Here is a 25,532-nt window from a genome sequence, read left to right on the forward strand (position 1 = left end):
AAACTGATGAAATGTCTATTCCCACATTATGTTTGGTACATGGGCACGTAATAAATGTGTTCTTTCCTTTTCTAATTGCCCTTTCATTTCTTTCATCATTTTCTCAGCCCTTCCTTCCAAAAATGCCTCTGGTCTTGATATTCTTTTGACAAACATTGCCAGAACTAAGGTCCAAAGTGGCTTCCTTGACTGTAAGGAGATTTGGCTTTTTCCATGAATCAAGGTCACGAGAGTCAGTGTCTAGTGTTTTCCCAGCTATGCCCTGGGGCCAAGTCTGGGCCTAGATCTAGGACAGGGCTGTAATCCCGGTATCTCCTGGGATTTCAGCCTTTCAGTGGCCTTAGTATGTAAAACGCTTAGTATGTATTTAGCAACACCTAAATACAGAACAGGCACACAAAGAAATAAGATTCTTTTCCCCTCTGTGCAGGCCGCATTAAATTTTTCCACATCCTAGGGCCTAGCACCTAGGCGGCTCCATAACATATATTGCTTTGAGCTGTTAGGGTGAATTTGACCTTCTCCGTGGAGTTTAATACCTCCATTTCCTAGGATGGGTTAATAAACAATATAGGTGAGTTTAGGGTGCAAACAGCTGAAACCACTGGCTGCATTTTATGGTCTAGTGAAGCAACCTGCACACACCTAGTTCAAAGAAAAAATGACTAAATTTCTTCCCTTTTAACATTAATAATCAAAAGGACCAGAAATATCGCTCTCCAAAAGACACCGCAAAAGACACTGCGCTGCAGCCAACCGGTTCCTGTTCGGGCGCGATCTCGAAGGGCGGCAAGGCCAGAGCCGTAGGGCAGTAGAAAGGCAGCCTCCTTGTGACGTCAAATCAGCGGACTCTCGCCGCGGCTTCAGGCCGGTTCCGGTTCCCCGGCTTTCTGGGCGCGAGAGTACGTGAGCGCGGCGGCGTTCTGCGCGTGCTCCGCAGAGAAACGCGAGAAGGTTGGGTCTAGCTCGCGAAGGAGATGCGTGATTGGCTAAAGCCGTGCTGGGGGGTTCCCCAGCCCTTTCGGCAGGGGTAAAACAATAAGAGGGGGCGGCGGCAAAGGGGGCGGGACGTCCGTGTTCCTTGTCGCTCGCCGCAGAGCCTGGCGCCCGGGAGGAGGTGGTTGTAAGGGAAACGAGCTCGCGGCTCTCCGGCTTCCGAGGCTTGAGGTTTGTCGGAGGGAGGGTGCGGCGAGCGAGAAGAATCCGCTGCAGCCTGTCCTCGGCGACTCTCCTGCTGACCTCCGCGCGACGTACCCGCCGCCGCTGTTGGTTGGAGGTGTGTACGGGGGCCGGGAAGGGAGGTCTGTGTGGTGGTCGGAAGGGGACATTCCCTTCGCGCGCCGCGGCTCGAGGCAACCGTCCTGTGCGTGAGCCGTAGTGTCGGAGGTGTCGCGGCAGAGAGAGACATTGTTCTTGCCGGCTGCCTACGCTGCCGTGTGTGCGTGAAAGAAGTCAAGCCTTTCCTCTCAGGTGAGGGATGGGAGGCCGCGTGGGAAGGGAGGTGACCGGCGCGCGTTGTGCGGACGAAGGGCCCGGAGGGCACAGGTGGGGCCCGGATTTGTTGGAGATGAGGTGGCGAGCTGGGACCGGAGACGCAGCAGCTCCGAAAGGCGCGCTGGTGGAGGCTTAATACGGGACGTGGAGGAGTAGGCTTTCTGGAGAGGATGTTTTAGGGTGGGGAGCCCACCAGCCTTGTCTCCGAGTCGTTTGCGTCTCTTATTCCCGGTTCTAAGGGAGCGGGGAGGCCGTCGCCGCCCCGCCCGTGGGGGAGGGGAAAAGAGGCTGTGTCGGCGGAGGCAGAAGCGACGCAGATGCGAAAGTAGCGGCCTCCGGGCACCATTTCTCTGCACCGAAACAGAATCCGGGTTTGAAGGCAGCCGCCGCTTTGCTTACCCAGTACCTAGTGTTCCTCGGTCTTTGGCCCCTCTCGGGTTTATCCCTAACGTGTTCAGAAACCCTGGCTGTATATAACGTACACCTTTTTCCTGCTCTTTTTATGCAGACAATCCTGTATTGACCCGCGAATAGAAAAGATGTTTGAGTGCTTTTGGAAATGGGTTTCTTCCTCTTCCCCCACTTTAGGGGGGGGGGGCAGTGGAAGGATAGTCAACGAGAAAAACATAAGCTTCCCTAGATCGTGTTGATTTTTGTTAGTCGAATCTGATCGAATTTTATCTGCGTCTTTAAAAGCAGATTTCTTAAGATGGCTCTGTGCCGATTTAGAGCGAATATAGATTTGCATCTTCAGTTTTCCGCATAGATCATTTTTCCCCCCAAGGCATACCTAATTTCTTAACAGATTTTTTTTTTAAATTTATTTGAGGGTAGGTGCCTTTGCTCCCTTTAAAAAACAACAACAACAAAACTCGTGCACCGAAGCTGGAATGATAGCAAAGTTGACCCTCCTCTCCCCAAGTTAAGATTTCAACTTGGGTTAAAATACTGTTTTTAGGTTCAAGGCTCCACATACCGTGCTAGTCCTCCAAATGTTAGCATTGCCGGTACCTGGATCCGTGAACCATCAACTGCAGTTAGGGAGCCCCGTATGTTAGAGGGAAAGAAGATGGGGATTCCTTGTCTAAGCTCCATATTAGGCAGTTAATATAGCCTTAGGCATGTGAACAAAGTTTGTAAGTAAACACTTGGCCTTGGTAGTATCCAGTGGTCCTTTTGATGTCCAAAATTCCTGGTTTTAAAAGATACACGGTATGATTAGCTTGAACTTCTTAGAACCGGATTATGTGTAGTTTCTTTGGTGATATTACCTTCCTATTTTCTTAAATTTGGGGGATTAGTCATGTGTATTCCTGTGTTATGATTTAGTCTCTAGAGGCTGTTTAGTTCTGAAACGCTATCAAGGAATTGCGAGGATAAGGACCTCAAATGGATTGCTTGTTCGGAGTTGTTATGGTTCAGGTTTTTAAATATTTGGGGTTGAAATATTAGTGGTGAACAAGTCTTAAGAGTGGAGAAAACCAGAATATTCGTGGGGTACTTAGGGATCAGAAGCAGAAGAAAGGAGAAGAAGAAAAGTCTTTAAATAATTTGATATTCTAATTTAGTGTTCATTAGTTCGATTCTTGAGTTTCAGTAATATTGGCGCTGTTGGTAGCAGGAAATACTCTTTATCCATATTTTACTTATGAGAGATCAGAAATGAAAATTTCTATATCAGTTGCTGAAAATCTGTAAATACTAATGGTGTGTTAAGATTCTTAACAGTTTTCTTATCCTGCAAAATTATTGCTATTGATTACCCATTATCAGTATCGAACATTAATTCTTTCTTAGGTTACTTTAATACTGCCCATGTTTTACACTGTGTTGATACAGAGGTGGAGAATGACCCCTTTTCAAGGCTGGGTTTGATAGGTACAAACTTAAGGGTTGCTTCTGAAGTTAAATTCAGTAGAATTTAATTGACAAACATGACTTAGTTACTCTCCATCGGTAGACGCTTGTTTAAGAGCTGCTAGGACAAATCGGTTCTTATCCCAGAACTCTGGACTGGCTTCAGAAGCAATAGAATCAGTTTCTTGATGGCTGTTCATATCTTCAGTTTATTCATATCTTTTAACTTCTAGATAGTTTACCTTATTTTAGTACATCATTGCAGATATTTTGGATGACTCTTGGATTTTTGTTGTATTATGTTACTGCCCTTTCCTTTTCGCTCCTCCCAGCAGTATCAAATAAGCTGGCAGTTGGACTTCAGAAGATTTTTATATTCTTGCCTCCATAGCTGTTCTTCTAAAGTGATGGTTCTTAACCAGGTATAATGAAAATATCACTAGAGACAGGAGATCTGATTTCAAATCCTCTCTCATGACTATAACTGAGGGATCTTGTAAACTCCTTTCCGTAGGCTCCCTAACCATCAGTTTCCTTTTCTCTAAATGAAGTTAAATATCCTATCTGTTTCAAGGAGATGAAGGAACATGTAGGTTACGTGTTAAACTTTAAAGGGTAATATAAATGTGTGCTTTTATTTTCCTGGTGCAGCTTTTTCTTTTCATAATGCTTGGTCAATTTTAAGAGCTTCTGAACTTTGAAATTTGCTTCCTTTACTTTAGGGTCTGAGAAAAGAAAAGGCTTACTTTACTTAATCCACAACTACCTTTTATTTATTTCTACCACTGGTACTTAGATCTTGTTTGTGATACTTTCATTCAATGGACTGCCACAACAAATTGAAGGTTTCTGCTTTAAAGAGCTATTCATTGTTGGGGGCGACTGGCTGGCCTGGTAGAACACGGGACTCTTGATCTCACGGTTGTGAGTTCCAGCCCCACTTTGGGTTTAGGGATTACTTAAAAGTTTAAAAAAATCTTAAAAAGGTTCCTTGCTGTTTTGATTAGTAAAGAGATCTGGAGTTGCAGAAAGTTCCAGTTTTAATATGAGGTTATGTGTTGAGTTTGGGAATAGTCCGTGGCTTAGTGAGAAAGGGCCTGGGCTTGACTAATGTGATACCCGCTCTGAGTAAGGGGCTCTAGAGAGGAAAAGGAGTTAAGTATCCAGTAGTAGAGATAATCTGTGTCCTAGCAGAGACATGGCCTTTGGTAACATGGTTTCTTACTTGTAAAGAACTGCATCCTGTTACTAGAGATCTTATTCTTTTTATAGAAATCAAGATACAGTACATGTAACTTTACAGTGCTGAAATAATATTTTCGTAGATTTAAAAATTTTCTTTTGGTTTCCTGATTTTTTTTTTAAATAAGATGGCATAGTGTCTCAGCTTCTTTGCAATTTTCATTTTGACTATTTTTTCCAAGCATTGAAATGGCATCAAAATGTGGCATGAAATTTCATGTCAGTAATTTGCAGTGAGTGAAAGTCCCGTCCCCTGCCCCCAAACTACTTGACCAAAGATGCTACAGTTATCACTCTTTATAAATGGTGGTCAGGACACTCCAGGTTCCTCAAAGTGAATTTTTGATTGTGCATTTTGATGCTTATAGATTGTGGTTGCAGCCAGGTGTTTGAAGTTAACAGTAGTAGTTGGAGTCTATGATTTATGTAGATCTAGCCATTTTATCACTGTATGGAGAAATTCCTTTAATGAGAATGGAGATGCCGTTTCAGAGATCCCCAAGATTAAGGATAACTGATGGAATACGACATTATTTTGCTTGTATTACCATGTCTTTTCCATTGTAATCTGCTCTGAAAACTATTTTGTTATAGTAGATCTAAAAAATTAATTTCATTTTCTTGCCCAAGTGCATGCGTAGCCTGTACATTATTGAAATCATACCTTACTTATAAATTTTATACTGTGTTCAGTGTTTTCTTCGATGGTTTTATTGTCTTTCAAGTATTTTAATGACTGCATATGAATTGATGTTTTATGTTATAGTCAGGGTTCGGTTCATTGTATTTTTGTTTCTAAGACTGTTAATATCAGGTTACCAAAAATAGTATTTTATCAGGTAAGCGTATCAAAGATTTTTTAAATCAGCTTTTGGGAACCTTGGAGAGTGCACCCTAGGATCCTAGGCAGTAAGTTTTTCTTTTTTCTTTTCTTTTTTTTTTTTTTATTTTTTATTTTCAGTACCCTTTTCGTTATTACTCATTCTGTACGCAACTGCTCAGTTTAATACCAGCATGGTATTAGTCTGTTTTCCCCATCTCAGCCTCCTCAGTGCTATCTTCAATTAGTTGGTAATATTTAAGCACACTTAAACTTTAACCATAAATTGTCACTAATGTAGGCTTAATGTCAGGGATTGCCTTTTTGTTTTACTAGTAGTGGTAAATGAATTCTCACACTCTTGGCCTTTATTGTAGAGTCATGTTTTCATTTCTTTTTTTTTTTTTTAAGTTTATTTATTTCTTTTAGTAATCTCTACGTCTGTGTGGGCTTACACTCACAACCCCCAGATTAAGAGTTGCTTGCTCTACCCACTGAGCCAGCCAGGCACCCCTACCCTAGAGCCATGTTTTCTAATGAGTAACATGTATCTGTTAGAAGGTTATCAGATATTAAATGAAAATTTTAAAATAGTATTTAATGTCTTACCGGTGGTGACAAGAATTGGTATATAGCCGTTTTTTATTTTTCCTGGACCCATGAGTGTTTGTTCGTTTTATATCATGTTTTTTTCCAAAGATGGGGTTTATAAATTATTCTACAATTTGCTTATTACTTTTGTGGACAGTATTTCTTGTCCACATTTATGATTTTCTTATTTTCCCCTATTTTAAATGAGTGCATAATTTTGTATTTTATAGCCTTCCATTTCCCTGTTGATGGATATTTAGACCGCTTGATTTTCTTTTGTGGCATTGAACAACTTTGAGTATACATCTTTGTGCAGTTGTATGTGTAGTTCTTTGTAATGTATCTTAGAAGTGGAATTACGGGTTTATGCGTTCATTTTTAATTAATTTTTTAAAACTGCAAAATTACATCGCCAAAAGGTTGTAACAGTTTATATTTTCACAAACATTGTGGAAGACCCCATTTCCCCACACCCTGAACAATACTGGATGTTACCAATAATTTTCATTTTTGTTTATTTTATAAGTGAAAGGTGTCAATTTTGAATAAATTGCCTTTTTTTGAACTGGATATTCTGAGTTGCAGAGTACCATGGTTCCTGTATATTGCGTTAAGGGATTCTGCATACATGTTCATGAAATGATTGACATAATGAAGTATAATTGTATTGCTAAATTTAAAATTTGGGGAATAATTTACCAACTCTTCATGTGTGGTTTAATGACTTTACACATGAAGTCATGTCAACATACAGTCATGAAACCACCACCATGGTCAAGATATAAAATAGTCCCATCACCCTAGAAGTTCTCTCCTGTTCCTTTATAGTCCTTTATGCCTCCGGCCTCTGATCTGATTTATTTATTTATTTATTTATTTTTAAAGATTTTATTTATTTATTTATTTGACAGAGATGGAGACAGCCAGTGAGAGAGGGAACACAAGCAGGGGGAGTGGGAGAGGGAGAAGCAGGCTCATAGCAGAGGAGCCTGATGTGGGGCTTGATCCCAGAACGCCGGGATCACGCCCTGAGCCGAAGGCAGACGCCCAACCGCTGTGCCACCCAGGCGCCCCGATCTGATTTAATCGTATAGTTTTGCATTTTACAGAATGTCGTATCAGTAGAATCATGTAATACCAACTTTTTTAGCCTTCAGTAGTGCTTTTTTTTTTAAGTTACGAGAGATGTAGTTTTTTTCTGGATACAAGTCCTTTATCATATATTTATTATACAGATACTTTTTTCAGACTGTGGCTTGTCTTTTCATTTTCTAAATGATGACTTTAAATGAAAGGTTTTATATTTTGATGGAGGTCCAACTTGCAGGTGTTTTTTTTTTTAATTCTTGTGTTTTATCTAAAATCTTTACTTAACGTAAGGGTACAAAAGTTTTCTTCTAGAAATTTTAGGTTTTACATTTATGTCTGTGGTCCATTTCAACGTAATTTTTGTATGTGGGTGCCAAGTATGAGTCAGACTTCCTTTTCTTTTTAATGTGTGGATGTCAGGTTGTCCCCATATCTTTTTGTTGAAAAGATAAAATTACCTTGGTACCTTTGAAAAGAAATTGACTATATTGTGTAGGTCTGTTGTAATGCTAATTTGGGGGGGATTTCTAAAATTTCTTAAAGTTCTAAAATCAGAGCTTTAAGTTCTGATTTTAAAGTTCTAAAAGTTCTTAAAATTATTTGTGCCAAAACTGCTGTGTTTGATTTGTTTGGACCTTTAATCTCAAAACTCTCTAACTTCATATTACAAGAGTAGTATGTATTCTTGTAGATGACTGTACGAATATACAATTACATATAAATAAGCACAGGAGTGTAGATGATTGACTTTTTTTTTTTAAGATTTTATTTATTCATTTGAGAGAGAGAGAGCACAGGCAGAGGGAGAGGGAGAAGCAGACTCCCAGCTGAGCTGGGAGCCTGACCTGGGGCTACATCCCAGGACCCGAAGATCATGACCTGAGCCAAAGGCAGATGCCTAACCCATCAGCCGCCCAGGTGCCGTCCCAGTGATTGACTTTAAAGATAGCTTGAAATTGTGTGCTTAATGTATTTAATCTATTCATTAACATTCCTCCATAGTTTTATTCATTAACTACTGAGATATCTTTGTATTTTAGTTGTTGCTTCTCTTAGGGCTTTCGTATCAGAATTGTTCAACAGATTTTTTAATCCTGTTATGTGCACAGCAATGGCGGATGCTACGAAGATTATGTCTCTTGAGCATCTGGAAGCATAATGCTGCCAGGCTTATGCTTAGCATTAGCATAGAGGAGTCTTCCAAATAGGAGAGGGATGTGTCTGTGCTCATTTACATATATTATTAGGATTACGTGCAAAAGTTAGAGCTAAAGAAGAGATCTATGATACTAAGAGGAAGAAACGGTTGATCCTTTCTGGTGGACCCTAGTTAGGAAAGCCAGAGGTACAACTGGAATGAGATTTTGGGCAGGTTTTTGAAGAATGAATAGGGGAAGGATTTGGTGGCATAAGGTTTTGAGGAGATAGTCATCCCCTAAAAATTTTCTCTTAGCTTTGGCTTGAGATACTTCCTCATTTTCTTCATGTCCAATTTCTACGCCTGTTCCAGTTTTCAAATGGTATATTCTTTGTGATAGGGCTGTAGCATTTATCACATAATTGTGTTTAGGAATTTTGTCTCCCACTGGACTTTAAATTTCTTTGGAGCAGCAGATCATGTCTTTCATGTTCACCATTGTTTTTCCTTACATAGTTTTTGATACATATATAGTAGACATTCATTAAATGTTGGAAGAATTTGTGTTTTCCCTACTATTCACCCATCTTAGGTTGAATGAAATAAGACAGTGGCCTAAAGAATGAAAATTGCAGGTTCGGGGAATGATGGTGAGTGGCATACTGCTCTTCAAACACAGAATTTGTTATTGAGGTGAAAAGTGTGATGGGAGATAAATTTGGAAAGTTTGTCAGGACCATGAATGTCATGGATTTCTGTGAAGTACCTTACACTTCAAGTTAAATGCAGGTGTTTGAATTTTACTGTATTTAATGTATGCTGAACGTGATAAAGAAGTTTGGAAGATTTGAGGAAGATGTAGAGTGTAAATTCAGTGGAAGTGGAAAGAATGGGACAAAATCTGAGAAACTTTTGAGTTGTCAGGATTTCACAGTTTGGAGCTTAAAGAAGGAAAGTCACTTAGGATTGATCATTCTAGCCAAGAAGATGGTGGCATCATTAACAGAAATAAGGAAAACATTCTGAGAGATGCATATAACCTATGAGGGCATGTGTGGGTATTCGGCATGGGGTTAAAATGTAAAATTTGAGCTCATGGTAGAGACTAGATTTACATTTAGGTAGATATGAGAGCTAAAGCCATTAGACTCTCTGAAATTTCCAGGTTAGAAGACAGAACTTTGAGAACTTCTGCATTTTGATGAGAAGGAAAGTTGCCTTACGTAGAACACTAGTAGAAGCATTGGGAGGAGGTTATCAGTGATGCTGATGCAGACAAGTGGAAGACTGAGGAGAGGTCGGTGGGTTTTTAAGAATTGTGACTTTCCAGCTTCCCATGCAGATAGTGTTCTCTCAAACATGGTGAACGTTCCTAAAACCCGCCGGACTTTCTGCAAGAAGTGAGGCAAGCACCAGCCCCACGAAGTGACACAGTACAAGAAAGGCAAAGATTCTCTTTATGCCAAGGGAAAGCAGTGTTATGACAGGAAGCAGCATGGTTGTGGTGGGCAGATTAAGCCAATTTTCTGGAAAAAGGCTAAAACTACAAAGAAGATTGTGCTGAGGCTTGAATGTGTTGAGCCCAATTGCAGACTAAGAGAATGCTGGCTATTAAGAGATGCAAGCATTTTGAACTGGGAGGAGATAAGAGAAAGGGCCAAGTGATCCAGTTCTAGGCTTCATATTTTGTTATATTACGAAGATGATAAAATCTTGAGGTTATGTTCACTTCATTTGGTTGCAGTTGGTCTTTTAAGAGGGAAATAAAGTAGTGCCATCAAAAAAAAAAAAAAACACGTGACTTTCCAGAGAATTATATTTAAGGGAGAGCTCAGATTATATTTGAGAGGAGAGTTGAGGAAGATTAATGCACAGTTAGTAATTTAGGGAACTATATGATTAAGAAAGTGCCATGATAAAGACTCAAGTACTTTGAGAATTCAGAGGAAAGACAGTTATAGTTTATAGAAGAATCAGGAATGATTTTCAGGGATACAATATCTGGTCCTAAAGAATGCATAGGATTTCAGTTGTTACAGATAGGAAGGTATGGAATGAGTATTGGAGTAGGAATCAAAGGTTTTAGTTCTTGTTTAATAGACTTTTAGAATCCTAGTGTTGGAACAACCTAATCTAATGTTGTTAGACATAGATTATTTTACTATATTTCCTCTAAATTGTTCAGTTAGTCTCTGGAATAAATACCAGCAATGACTGTCTATTTATGAAGTAGCTCTATTCTGGTTATTCTTGCATTATATTGATCTACCTTCCTGAAATTTCCATTTACTGTTCAACCTGTAGTTAACTTTTACAAAGTAGAATTATCAGCTCATTTTATTTTATTTTATTTTTATTTTATTTTTTTTTAAAGATTTTATTTATTTATTTGACAGAGATAGAGACAGCCAGCGAGAGAGGGAACACAAGCAGGGGGAATGGGAGAGGAAGAAGCAGGCTCATAGCGGAGGAGCCTGATATGGGGCTCGATCCCATAACGCCGGGATCACGCCCTGAGCCGAAGGCAGACGCCCAACCGCTGTGCCACCCAGGCGCCCCTATCAGCTCATTTTAGACATTACATCTATGTTGTAGCCTGAGATTCTTTGCTTTGTGGGCAGCTTCATTATACTAGTTTGTGATTCACCAAACTTACTTTTAACGAGAAAGTAAGCAAAAAACCTAAGTACTTAACTAAAAGCTGAAGTTTTAGCCTAGGAAGGAACCAAAAATTCCTTTGGTTGATAATAGGTTTTTTTTTTTTTTAAGTTATTTTGAAATTGAAGAAATTGAAGTATATTATAGGATGAAGCCCAATGTGACTTCTTTTTTTTTCTTGTGTATATATGTGTTACTTTTCTTTCCTCCACTTCCCTCTCGATGGTATTAAGAGATTAAGAAAAGATAGTGGCAATTGATAGCAATTTCCCATGAGAGCTGGAGTAGATATGCTTCAGGAATTAGTCTAGGCAAATGAAGAGGAATCATTTTAAGAAACAAGAATGAATAAAAGAATGTTGATGATACACAATATATGGGGATTTTAAGTGAGATAAAGGTGAAAAGTAGAATGATGATCTCTGAAATAGTTAAGGCTCTAAGTAGTGAGGGAAACCAGATATAATCATGTTGGCATCTGGATGAATAAAAAGGACCAATTGTTTTTACTTAACAAGGAAATTTTACAGTATGGATCCCAGTGTGGCAGAAATCTCCACATTTTCACGTGTTCATGGGAAAAATGGGGTTTAATACATGCAGTTTTACTTTATCTAAAAAGATGTTAGATGATAATTGCTCTTATCTTTAAAGGTGCTAGAGCTAACAACCAACTGAAGAAGATTCTTTTTGTACATAAGTATCCTTTAATCTTGGCTGTCTTTGTTGAATCGTATAGTTTTGTGGGTTTGACCAGAGATCGTATCTCAGTTTGTAACTTAGAAAATTAAGATCCAAAAAGGTCATAGCTTTTTCATGGCCTTAGATAGTTAAAAGCTTTTTCTGTCCCATGTTCAGTGTGTTGTGTTTTTTTTTTTTTTTAATAACTTTTTAAAAAGAAATGGGGGGTACCTGGGTGGCTCAGTTGGTTAAGCCTCTGCCTTCAGCTGAGGTCATGATCCCAGGATCCTGGGATTGGGCATTGGGCTCCCTGCTCAGCTGGGAGCCTGCTTCTCCCTCTCCCTCTGCCCCTCCCCCTCTCTCATGCTCTCTCTCACTGTCTCTCTCTCTCAAATAAAATCTTTTTTAAAAATTGTTTTAATTTTTAAAAATTAAAATTTTTTTAGGGGCGTCTAGGTGGCTTATTCAGGCATCTGCCTTCAGCTCAGGTGGTGATCCCGAAGTCTGGGTATCCAGCCCTGTGTCCGGCTCCCCGCTGAGCAGGGAGCCTGGTTTTCCATCTGCCTCTCCCTCTCCTCCAGCTCTCTCACTCTGTCTCTCTCTCTCTCTCAAATAAATAAAATCTAAAAAAAATTTAAAGAAGGAATTTAAAAAAGAAATGAAAGGACCCAAATCCCAGAAATTGCTTACCTAAGAGTTGGGTACTTTGCTGTGAATAATAAAAACAGCACAGTTGTTCTTGTAATCACATTTATTCTGAATGTATAATTTGGCTCTTTTGTTTTTCCCCTTGACCAAATTCTTGTCTATATTGGCTGTGTATGAATTATAAATGCAAGCTTTGTATTACTCAGTTTTCCAAGTCTTAACTTCCTACAGCTACCCAGACTACCTGTTGGTGGTTCATTTATAATTTAATCTTATTGTTTCTTTGATGCATTCCTTATGTATTGCACTGTTAATTTTCCTACTCTAGGGAAGATGGGCAAGATGGCAGTTTGTGTAGAACAAATAAATTAGTGTGTCTTGAAAAATAGGTAAGTCAGGTTACTTTTTTCCCTTTTGTCTCTAATATATTTCGGGTTGATGTTGATGTGGTTAATTTCCACCAGTTATATTTAGCCCACTAAATTCTTTTTTTTTTTTAAGATTTTTGAAATTTATTCATTTGAGACAGGGAGAGAGAGAACATGAGCAGAGGAAGGGGAGAAGCAGATTACCCGCTGAGCCAGGACCCCAACTCTGGGGGCTCAGTCCCAGGACCCAGAGATCATGACCTGAGCCCAAGGCAGATGCTTTAACCATCTGAGCCACCCAGGTGCCCCCAGCCCACTAAATTCTGACTCACTTTAAATCAGAGTTAATAAGGAAGAAGTATCCTATGAGTAACTTCTTTTTGTTTTATCATTCCCTGTGGAAGCCTTCCCTGCACCTAAAGATGGACTCTGCCCAGCCTCTGTATAGCTCTTTGTTTAGCCTTTTACCACATTAGCATTGCCTTACCTCATCCACCATTTGAGGTTCACTTTCCAAGTTACCTCCTTTGAATAATTTATTGAATAATCTCGTTAAAGTTGCCTTCACTGTGTGTCTACCTTGCCTGTCTCTGATCTGTATTGATGATGTGACCACCATACTCGTGATTGTATATGTAGATGGTGGGCTTTTGAAAGCCTCTCAAACTTTGTTACAATAACTCTAAAGTGTATTCTGACCTTTCTTTGGTATTGATACATGTATTCAGTCTTTTTTTTTTTTTTTTTTTTTTTTTTTTTTGTTTTTTTTTTTTTTTTTTTTTTTTTTTTTTTTTTACTTTGGTTATATGTATGTGACCAAAATGGTAGGTAAATGTATCCTTCATGAATGTGATGGAAGATTTGGGATAGATGACAGTGTCATTGTAGAAAATCTGGAAATACGAAGAGAAGGAAGAAAAACATGAGAATCTCCAAATCCATCAGCAGTCCCTAATAGCATTTCTATTATTTACCATTTGAACAAAACTGTTTTGTACATAGCTATTGTATTTGGAGGTTAAGTTAGTATCTTACCACATCGTAGTATTATTTTGGCATCAGTTACAGTATTAAAGTATGTATTAATTTTCATTTTAGTTATTTTATAAAATTTTACTAGATAAGTCTGTTCTTTACACTTCCCCATTATTCAAAATAAAAATGCTGTGTTGCTTAGCTTTGTTACTTTAAATGTAGCAGATGGGAATTCTTTTATGCATTAGGATTTGCTAGTCCTTATTGGAAGTTTTTAGGTTTAGGGGAAACAAATGGCACCTGAAGTGACACTATCTGATTGTGCTTTGTGAATTAAATTTTTCTTTTCTTTTTTTAAAAAAAGATCGTTTAATTGTAGGTGATACAGAATTCAAGGTAGAACAAAGACTGAAGAGCAGATGGGCAGGATTCTAGGCTGGGTTTACTCTGACCTTACAGCTAAGGTAGCAATGGCTGAGTAAGAGGGAGTAAAGAGAAGATGAGCCCCACTGTATGGGTTTTTTTTTTCTTCTTTTCCAAAGTTTATTCTTTAATGTACAACAGGCTCTGACACAACACTTCATTCTAGGTAAAGGTAGCAACATGTTATGGCAGAGAATCAGATGTTTTAAACAGCAGTGGAAATCAGGTAGCAATCTCCTAATGGAGACACAAGGAACTGCTTACTTCCTGCCAGATTTCTCACCTGTGGCCTGGGGACCCTTCCCCAGACCCTTCACTTTAGTTCCTCCAGCTGCTTCTCTTTTTGTTTCTGTTGGAAAGCCTTAGCTTCCTCTTCATCTCCGTGAACTGCTTCAAAGGCTTCTTGTTACTGCCTCATCCCTAGACCCTGCCACTGGAAGCAGTGAATTAACTATTTTTGAAAGCAAGTGAGGCATTAAAAATTTAAACAGGTTTGTGGGGTTTTGTACCATTTCAGGACTGTCATAAAAGGAGAGAAAACACTGGGATTGTATAGAGCTACAGTCTTGCCTGTAGGCTCTGCCATGGTTTATGTATTTATAAAGATTTTTTTTTCAAGATTTTATTTACTCATTTCACAGAGAGTGCACGCAAGCACAAGCAGCACAAGCAGGAGGAGCGGGAGAGGGAGAAGCAGACTCCCCATTGAGCAGGGAGCCCAAGGCGGGGCTGGATCCCAGGATCCCAGGATCATGACCTGAGCCAAAGGCAGATGCTTAACCAGCTGAGCCACCCAGGCACCCCTATTTCTAAAGATTTAACTTGAGAGAGAGGGAGAGAGCGCGCGTGCACAAGTGGGGGTGGGGGCAGAGGGAGAGGGACAAGCAGACCTGCTGAGTGCAGAGGCCAACTTGGGGCTTGATTCCAGGACCCTGAGATCATAAACTGGGCTGAAGTCAGACAATCAGCTGAACCACCCAAGTGTGCCTCCTGATTTTTATTTAAAAACATTATCACAATTGTAATGATTATGGCAGGTTTTCTTTGGCTATAGAATTTTTTGTTTAAAGGAAACCTAGGGACACCTGGGTGACTCAGTCGGTTAAGTGCGGCTCTTGGTTTTGGCCCAGGTCATGATCTCCTGGTTCTGAGACTGAACCCTGTGTCCTCTGCACTGGGCGTGTAGCCTGTTTAGGATTCTTTCTCTCTCCCACTCTCCTTCTACCCCTCCTCCTCCCTCTCTAAAAAAAAAGAAAGAAAAGAAAGAAACCTACATTGAGATTTATTTGTAAGCAGGAATTTAAACTGTATCCCAGTTTGCCCAGTAAATACAGATACAGTGGATTTTTTCATAACTTTTAAGTGTAATAGGAGAAAGGATATTTGATTATAAATTATATACATATATATATTTAAACAAATAATATTTAACTTTCTATTTTCTTCTCCCTCTTTTCCAATTCCTGATGTTATAATTTTGACTGATCTGGGGGCTATAACCATATATAATTCATTTACTTTAAATTATTGTGTTCCTATATGTATTTTGTATTTGTTTTTCTTTTATTTTTAAGCCCCCCCATCAGCATAGACCCTCCCTCCCCCTGCCTTGACTGTGGATTTGTTATTCTTGATCATACCTTTGAGATTTCAGCTTAGCAGTACTTTATCATAGCACCTCACCCATTCTGTTTCCTGTGTGCTTGTTTATAATCCATGACAGATTATGAACTTTTAAGTTTTTATTTTAATTCTAGTTAACATACAGTATTACATTAGTTTCAGGTGTACAGTATACAGATTCAGCACTTCCATACATCACCCTGTGTTGATCACCTATTTAACCCATCCCCCCACCCACCTCCCCTCTGGTTTAACCATCAGTTTGTTCTCTGGATTTAAGGGTCTGTTTCTTGATTTGTCTCTCATATTTTTTTCCCTTTTGCTTGTTTTGTTTCTTAAATTCCACCCGATTATAAACTTCTGGAGGGCTAAAGTCTTAATCTTGTTCACCACGCTGTCCCCTTTATCAAAGAACACCTGGCAATATAGTTAGATGCTTATTACTTAGTTAACGGAAAGAAATACTGGACATATACCAAATGTAAAAAAAATACTATTCTCTGCGTACTCAGGTTATTGCTGATTTTTAATGGTAATTATTATCATTTTGACACAGTGAAATAGTTCTAAGGAGAGCAAATAGAAAATACAAGTCCGTACTTTCCCATAATAAGTCCAATCTCCAGGTCCTGACTTGTGCCTTCTGCCTAGTTTTCAAAAGTAAACTATCGGAATCGGAGGACATGGATTATAGTCACCAGAGGAAAGCGGTACTGTGCATGGAAAAGACTTGGTTATGTTGTTCATACTGTGAGGCAGCATGGTACTTTCTCGGAATAAGACAAAGAACTATGTGGGGGTGGGGGGGTAATTGAGGAATAGAGACAAAGAGGAACTGCACATATTGGAAGTTACCAGTAGTTGTTGGGAATTTATTATTTTGTTGTTGTAAATTGCTTTTCAATAAATGTATTGTCTTTATTCCTGTTTGTATGGCTAAGAAAATTTACTTCCTGGAAGTTTACAAAGATGAGTTTTTAATAGTTATCATTCTTGTTTTTGCTCCCTTAGCATTTGACATTGTGCAGCAAAGAAATGGTTATGGAGAAGCCCAGTCCGCTGCTTGTAGGGCGGGAGTTTGTGAGGCAATATTATACTTTGCTGAATAAAGCTCCAGAATATTTACACAGGTAAATTCTAAATGGATTATTTAGTATTTTTATTTAGTTTTGTTTTCTTGAATAGGCCTACATAGTATTTTGTCTTTCTTATTTCATGTTCTGATTCTTTCTTTGCAAATCATAACCAATATTTTAATTGTCTAATGGCTAAAACCGTTTTTGCAAGTTTTTAATGAGATCCACAGGGGTGCCTGGGGTGGTTCAGTAAGTTAAGCGTCCGGCTCTTGATCTCAGTTCAGGCCTTGATCTCAGGGTTGTGATTTAAAGCCTTGTACGGGGCTCCATGCCCAGCTTACTCCTTTAAAAAAAAAAGTGAAATCCACAGTAGAAAAATGCTTCACATTATATCCTATTATATAGAACACATTCATATCTGTGTACATAACGTACACAATTACATCCTTCAGTATTTTGTATTTCATTTAAATAAACTTTGGACTTGACCAACTAATGGGTTCTAGTCTGCAATTTGAAATCGCAGTCATTAGTTGATTTTTAAGTTCCTTATAGCAGTGTTAGAAAATGAATCATCTAAGTGATTATACTTGGGAAAATTTCTTCTGATTGATCTGCAAAATAGTATTCCTTGGTAAAACAGCAGTAGTAGCCTTGTTTGCTATTTTGGCAGGAGTTGGACATCTGTAAGCTTATTTTTTCCAGAAGTTGAAATGAAATTGATTTGTATTGTGAGTAGTATTTATAATTTTTGTTCTTCCTGTGTATTTTAGCAGGTGAAAGATAAATGAGACTTTTATAAGGATTAGGTTTTGCAAGTATTTGTTATGGAACACACCAGCCACATGAGTTAAGGGATAAGTCATTGCCACTTCATATGGGGAAAGCTGTTAAAAGGACTTATGTTCTTTTAGCTAGGTTCTCTTTATAAGTATGCTGAGCACTCTAAAGTTAGATTTTGCAGTATGTCTTCTATTATTCCATAAAACATTTTTCTATAACAAATACCGTCCTCAAAAAAAAAAAATCCAAAAGTGAATACCTGTACATTTTTCTAACTATAGAAATAAAAGATGCTCTTGTTGACAATGTAGGTAGAGGAGTTTGGGGTGGGGAGGGGAGAATGGAATTATAGGGCCTTTCCTTGTCTGAAATTTAGTCTTTATATAATGTAGGTATTAGCATGTTTTGTTTTTTTGTTTTTTTTGTAGTGACAATAGGGCTGTCCACCATCATTTCCCAAAAAACCCGTAAGCTTCTGTTTTATGTGTAGCTTATGTAACCAATTTACCTTTTAATGGAAATCAGTTTGTAATTTTTCACTTGTTAAACTGTGATCAGTATCCTTATATATGCATCTTTGTGTACCTTTCTAGTTATTTTCTTAAGATAAGTTCTTAGAAGTAGAATTGTTAATCAAAGGTATAATTATTTCTAAGGCTTCTCCTACACTTAACAGCCAAGTTATCCTCTGGAAAAATGGTAGTTAACATGTTTGCCAGTGGTACGTGCGAGAAAATAGTGTAAACTTAAAAATACAGGTAGTCGTTAAAAACATGAACTATGGATCTAGACTGTCTGGGTTCTTGTCTTGGCTACCCCACTTGATTAGTGTGTGGCCTTAGAGTTAATTTCTTCTGAACCTCAGTTTGCTCATTTACATAATAGTGCTTATTTCATGAGGTTGTTAGGGAAGGGGTAAATAAAACAATATATGTAATGCACCGAGAACATTGCTTGGCATAGAGGAAGTCTTACATGTTTCATTAACAATAGGAGCTGAGTTCTCTTTATGAAAAAATTAATTTTGCATGTTTGATAACCTTAATTTAGAAAGATATTCTAATTGCTTTAGATAATGCCTGAGAAATGCTAATTTATCATGTACTTAAGAGCAGTATGAAATATTAATGAGATATCAAATACTGAAATAATGTAGATTTTCTTATTTGGTCTCTGAATTATTTCAATTATTGTAAATCTAACTAAACTTGTTTTAATCTAAGCTTTTGGAATTAGTAATCATTTGGAACTTTGAGTAGAATGTTAAATAGCATCTGATTCCCAAACAAATCTAGAGAACTGAGTTTTGTATCTAAAGGGGAAAACTGGGTCAATTACTACAGCATCAGTATTTAGAATGTGTTTTGAATATCTCATTCTTCCAATTCAAAAAATAGATGTGATGGGAATTAGATGAGAATTGCAAGTGATTTGAGTGTATTTTCAGTGTGCCAGGCCAGAATTCTGTCATTACTCATTTAATCCTTACAACAACCCTATGGAGTAGTTACTATTATTGTGTTTGATAACCAAGGAAACAGAACTTAAGAACTGTAAGTGACTTTATCAGGATTTTACAACTATTGAGTGACAAAGCCAGACATGAAAGTGGGTCTGTTTTATACCAGAACTCTACTGCGTCTTTAGGCTTCTCTTGACAATTGAATGTTAATCAATTATCATTGGCTTTATAGGTTTTATGGCAGGAATTCTTCCTATGTTCATGGTGGAGTAGATGCTAGTGGAAAGCCCCAGGAGGCTGTTTATGGCCAAAATGTAAGTATCAATTTCATACACATTTTAGATTTTATTCCTTTTTTTGTGTGTTAAGGTAGTTGAAAATAGCCTTTTTGTGCCTATGGATTTCTTCCTGAATGACTTGTAACTAGGATTTTACGTTACAGTAGTTGTTAAATGAGCTTTCAGTTCTTATAAATATCCATTTTGTTTGAAACGGTGTTAACACTGGGTTGGATACAAAGGAGAAGATAGGAAATTATCTATCATTGATGTATTTTATACATGAAACAGTTGAGAACTATAAAGGTTATACAAATATGAACTAAACCTTATGTTACAGGAATGCACAGAAATATATGTACTTTATGACATTACAGAAGATATGGGACTTCAGCTAGATGCTGAATTACAGAATTTGGCCTTACCTACAAAAGGAAATTAGAGGTAGAAGAAATGGCACCAGCAAACCCAGTAAAGTAAAATCAGCTGTGAGGTCAAGGAGTAGTCAACACAGTCTGTCTGAATGATTAAAAGCTTAATACAGAATAGTATTGGGAGAGAGCTATATAAAGCCCGTGTTATTGCTTAATATGAGATAGCCATAGTGATCTCTTGTATCGAGCTGTGACGTGTTGAAAATGGTGGTTTAGGAACATCAACCTAGGAGTAACGCATATCTTGGTGGAAAGGATTCAAATGAGGCAGAAAGATTATGTAGTTAATATTCTAGAGTTGTGAGAAAATCAGTGAAGCTCTATTGTATTAAGTAATGACGTATCACAACAGTTTGTATTTCCTCCTTCTTTTCTTCTATTAAAGGATATACACCACAAAGTATTATCTCTGAACTTCAGTGAATGTCATACTAAAATTCGTCATGTGGATGCTCATGCAACCTTGAGTGATGGAGTAGTTGTCCAGGTCATGGGTTTGCTATCTAATAGTGGACAGCCAGAGAGGAAGTTTATGCAAACCTTTGTTCTGGCTCCTGAAGTAAGTTTTCATTTCACTTACGTTTCATTTATATGATTTTATTTGGTGGTTATTAGTTGCTTGAAGTGTCCAGAGTTTCTTCTTACAGGTGTAGATATGCATGTGGCTAAACTTGAGAAATTGGTATTGAACCCATTGATGAACATTTGACCCTTGAGCAGCGCAGGGATTTGGAGCACCGAACTTCCTCCTGTGCAGTTGAAAATCCATGTACAGGGGCGCCTGGGTGGCACAGCGGTTAAGCGTCTGCCTTCGGCTCAGGGCGTGATCCCGGCGTTATGGGATCGAGCCCCACATCAGGCTCCTCCGCTATGAGCCTGCTTCTTCCTCTCCCACCCCTCCCGCTTGTGTTCCCTCTCTCGCTGGCTGTCTCTATCTCTGTCGAATAAATAAATACAATCTTTAAAAAAAAAAAAAAAAGAAGAAAGAAAGAAAATCCACGTACAGGGGCGCCTGGGTGGCTCAGTCATTAAGCGTCTGCCTTCGGCGCAGGGTGTGATCCCAGGGTCCTGGGATCGAGCCCCATAGCGGCTCCTCTGCTGAGAGCCTGCTTCTTCCTCTCCCACTCCTCCCGCTTGTGTTCCCTCTCTCGCTGGATGTCTCTCTCTCTGTCAAATAAATAAATAAAATCTTTAAAAAAGAAAGAAAGAAAATCCATGTACAGCTTCTGACTTTTCAAAAACCTTACTAATAGCCTATCGTTGACCAGAAGCCATACTAATAGTATAAATAGTCGATTAACACATGTTTTGTAGCTTATATGTATTCTATAATTCTATATTGTATTCGTACAATAAAGTAAGCTAGAGAAAGGAAAATGGTATTACATAAAATACATTTACCGTACTATACTATATCGAAAAAAATGTGTTAAGTGGACTTGTGCAGTTCAAACCTGTGTTCAGGGGTCATCTGTAATTTGAGCTTTGTGTGTACATACTTTGCCTTTTTTATTTTTTTCACTTTGCTTATTTAGAAGTAAAAAGTCTGCTGATACAAATGTATCGATAGATTTATTAAGATTATAGAAATATAAAAAGTATCTTATTTAGTAAGTTATGTGTTAAAATGGCAGTTTCATTTGTTAATTATAATTAGTCTTGGTTCTCTTCTATTGAGTACCCATTCCTCAGTTCCACTATTTGAATGATCTTCTATAGTATACTTTATATTAACATAGCATGTTTAATTTTAGAAAATTATACTTAGTCTACATTGTATTTCTATAGTGTTAAAATAGATAGTGCATATGCCGTGTAATTTGTTCTTTTTATGCAGTTCCGCATTTATGAGTATTTAATGGAATATTTGGATTTTGTTTTCCTGTAGGGATCTGTTCCAAATAAGTTTTATGTTCACAATGATATGTTTCGTTATGAAGATGAAGTATTTGGTGATTCTGAACCAGAACTTGATGAAGGTGAGGTTAAGATAGGCTTCTATCAGTACTCTTAAAGAACACGAGAAGTATGAAACTTAAATTTGCCTCTATTGTACCTGAGTCAAACCCTCTTTTGTCCTTTTTGTTAAAAAGAAATAGCTGTTCATTGTATGACGTCATATAAAAATCAGACATAGAAAGTAACATCCTTTATATATAGCCAAGAGTTTGGTGCCTATATAGAATTTTGTTGGATCCCATCCTTAGCAATAATTATTTTTATAAAAATGGAATTATGCTGGTTTAAAGCTAGCTCTTTTCTATTTAATATATCTTTGTTGGCCTTCAGTTTTTGGGCTATATCATAATTACTGATCTTTCATTTATTATATTTTCTTTTCATTGTCACACTATTGAATAGATGTGACATAGGAAACTGAGTTACGGCTTAATATCATTTATTTCCTGTCCTTTCCTTTTCTTGCTAATAGATCATTTTTAAAAATAGGGCCACCTGCGTGGCTCAGTTAAGTGTCTGGCTCTTGATCTTGGCTTAGGTCTTATCTCATGGTCATGAGTTTGAACCCTGCGTTGGGCTCCACATTGGGCTTCACACTGGGCATAGAGCCTATTTAAATAAATAAGGGATGCCTGGCTTGCTCAGTTGGTTAAGCGTCTGCCTGTGGCTAGGGTCATGATCCTGGGGTCCTGGGATGGAGTCCAGCATCAGGTTCCTTGCTCAGCGGGGAGCCTGCCTCTGCCTGCCACTCTCCCTGCCTGTGCTCACTCTCTCGCTCACTCCGGCACATGTTCTCTCTCTGACAAATAAATAAAATCTTGAAAAAAAATAAAAACAGAGTAAATATCAAACTTCATCTTGCTTTTCAATTGTTAAGAGAACAGGGAATACTGCATTTGAGTGCCTTGTAAGAAAAAGGTCAGTTTTTAAAACTAGCATATCACTTCCTTAAACATTAAAAATATGCATATGAAATTGTTTGTTGAGTCTCTTAAAAAAGAAATGTGTGTTCTGTATTGTCAGAATCAGAAGATGAGGTAGAAGAGGAGCAAGAAGAAAGGCAACCATCTCCAGAACCTGTGCAAGAAAATGCTGATAGTGGTTACTATGAAGCTCACCCTGTGGCGTAAGAATAGTGTTTGCGAGGCCAAATTTGGTCTAGACTCTAATGTAGTTGCTAGGTAGTTTTTGTTCCTGGGATTACTGTTAGAAGTGACTTTTTGATAAAGCTACCTGTCAGGCCAGTATTTGATATATATATATATATCATATATAAGGGCAAGAAATTTGGAAAGAGTTGTTTTATTTACATAAAAAATTGAACATGGTTTTGCCCAAAACAGTGTTTACTTACTGATAATGCAGAATAGTTGGGACAACACAGCATTTTATTTTATTTTTATAAATATGGGGTTATTTATAGTTAGTATTGAAGTAAACATTTTTAGTAATCTAGTAATTCCATTTAAAAATGGTCGGGTTAGGGTGTGCCTGGGTGGCTCAGTCGTTAGGCATCTGCCTTCGGCTCGGGGCATGATCCCGGAGTCCTGGGATCGAGCCCCACATCAGGTTCCTCTGCTGGGAGCCTGCTTCTTCCTCTCCCACTCCCCCCGCCTGTGTTCCGTCTCTCACTGGCTGTGTCTCTGTCAAATAAATAAAATCTTTTAAAAAAAAATGGCGGGGTTAAAGAAATGCTGCTTAAGACTGTTATTCCCTTCTGCCTTCTAGTTCTTATTGAACTTTTGCTTCAAAGCAGCTTATTACTAGTTATGCCCATTAGAGAAGTACTACATTTTGTTTTATTAGAACTGATCATTTCACTCATACTGAAAAATGAACAAAATATTTTATTATAGTAATGGCATAGAGGAGCCTTTGGAAGAATCCTCTCATGAACCTGAGCCTGAGCCAGAATCTGAAACAAAGACTGAAGAACTAAAGCCACAAGTGGAGGAGAAGAACTTAGAAGAGTTGGAGGAGAAGTCTACTTCTCCTCCTCCTGCTGAACCTGTTTCTCTGCCACAGGAACCACCAAAGGTTAGATCAGAGGAACTTTTTAGGCCTGTAACAGCACACTTTCACATTTGGTACCGCTAATGAAGCATGACCTTTGTTCTTTTATGTTAAATGGCTTAATATAGTAAACTATGCTTGTTTATGTATATGAAAGCTGTGGGGTTTTTGCAATCCTGAGGAAATGTCTTTGTATTCACGATCCTCCTCCCCCCAGATACCCCTAAGAGTGAAACTTAAGATTAATCCTTATCTGTATGCAGTGTTTAGTCTCGTTTTACATGAAATTATTTGAGTCCACGTATAAAGCTGAGAGTCGCTCTTCCATTCTGTGTAAGTCCTCTATGCACGGATGCAACTGGAGTCGTGAAATTTCCCAACTTAAACAAGTTGGCCTATTAAAAGAAGAGATCCCGTTATTTCTGGTTAAAATGGGAGCAATTTTCTTACTACACCAATTAAACTGTCTTGGAAAGATTAAGTGACACCCATAGTGTACCATTTAAGCCTACCTAAAACATCTTTTATCTTTCTGTAAAGTAGAAGGTTAAAGTATATATGGGTAGTGAGAGGAGATTCCTTGTTCAATTTGTGAATGTCTGTTAAAGTTTCCAGTGAGTACTCTCTTCTTTCCTGTCCTTCCCCTCAACACCATCACACACCTTATCTTCCCCCAAAAGGGGAAAGAAATTGGTTCTATTAGGTTCTTATTTTTCTAGCATGTGTAGGTAGTGGTTTTGTTTGCCATTGCTCATCTCCTTAGAGCAAATAGGAACTTTGCTTGTGGATTTATTTAGTAGATCAGACAAAACAAATAATCTTGCATAATGAGATTTTGAAAGCTGGCACATAGACTGGCATGTGTGTGTGTGCCTTTTTTTTGAGGAGTCCTCCAATATAGAATAATAGTTTAGAAATGAAAAGAAAATATATATTTGGAAGTTTCCCTGTAGGAATGTTGGTGGTTTTCCATGATTAGTAGTCTAGGTTTGTTGCATTTCCTGCAGGCTTTCTCCTGGGCTTCAGTGACCAGTAAAAACCTGCCTCCTAGTGGTACTGTTTCTTCCTCTGGAATTCCACCCCATGTTAAAGCACCAGTCTCACAGGTAACCAATCTGTGAACACATCGGATTGTATCCTTGTTACATTGCCAATTGCTTATCTTTTCTATACTTCTTTAATTGAGTCAATCAGAAATTATGGATTAAATATACAAAAAAATTGTATTAAATGTCAGTGCACCCACTTTAAATGCCAAATTTCTATCATCTGCATAGGTGGTATTTGGGGTTTGGGTGTGAAATACACATTAAGTTGGTTTGATAGATAAAGTGAGTCATTTAAAAGGCTTCTTAAAATAACAAAAAAAATTCCTTTTAAAGTTAAAATTTATTTAGCAGAAATATTTTAGGGAAAGACACAAAATAGTATGGCATTATAAAAATCACTGTTTTAAAAAAAAATAGAAAACTTTTAAAAATAACACTGCCTAAGCTCTCAGTCTGTAAGTGGTTCACTCTGTTTAATTGAAGCCTGTACCAACTTATGACTGTAGTGTTCACTTAACTGATCATTCCAGTATTCTGCTTTTCATCTGTTTGTCATCTTACCCATTTCAGAGCTTTCAAAAACATTGAAAATAAGACACTGGCTACCTGATGTGTTTATTAGGTGTAGTTTAGAATTAACTAAATTATAATTAAATTTATAGTACAGTTAAAAGGTATTCAATTCTTTTTTCTACATTTTGAGTCAGACTTTATTCCACTAGAAAATTTACATTTAAAATGGTTAGTGCATATATAATTATTTGTATACGCCTCTTATATGCTCTAAACGGTGAAACTTTGAGGTTTCAAAAAAGTAATAATCATTAGACAGTCTTTATGGTGTTGGTACACATAGCTACATAATAGAAGA

At 38.0% G+C, this 25,532-nt stretch overlaps 1 protein-coding gene and 1 pseudogene across 2 annotated transcripts in view; both read left to right on the forward strand.

The window, feature by feature from the left end:
- Positions 1-1,142: 1,142 nt before the first annotated feature.
- Positions 1,143-25,532, forward strand: part of G3BP2 (G3BP stress granule assembly factor 2) — a 33,241-nt gene continuing 8,851 nt past the window's right edge. The window contains exons 1-8 of one of the 2 annotated variants that reach the window (XM_008693223.2): positions 1,143-1,276; positions 16,619-16,737; positions 19,161-19,242; positions 20,026-20,199; positions 21,529-21,619; positions 22,623-22,725; positions 23,456-23,636; positions 24,620-24,718. In XM_008693223.2, the coding sequence (XP_008691445.2) occupies positions 16,643-16,737; positions 19,161-19,242; positions 20,026-20,199; positions 21,529-21,619; positions 22,623-22,725; positions 23,456-23,636; positions 24,620-24,718 (825 nt within the window). In that variant the 5' untranslated portion in view covers positions 1,143-1,276; positions 16,619-16,642. The remainder of the gene's footprint in view (positions 1,277-16,618; positions 16,738-19,160; positions 19,243-20,025; positions 20,200-21,528; positions 21,620-22,622; positions 22,726-23,455; positions 23,637-24,619; positions 24,719-25,532) is intronic. The other variant, XM_008693226.2, reaches the window with a different exon arrangement.
- Positions 7,292-10,025, forward strand: LOC103665322 (annotated as a pseudogene).

Source organism: Ursus maritimus, unplaced genomic scaffold (genome assembly GCF_017311325.1).
Source record: "Ursus maritimus isolate PB19 unplaced genomic scaffold, ASM1731132v1 scaffold_8, whole genome shotgun sequence".
NCBI lineage: Eukaryota > Metazoa > Chordata > Mammalia > Carnivora > Ursidae > Ursus > Ursus maritimus.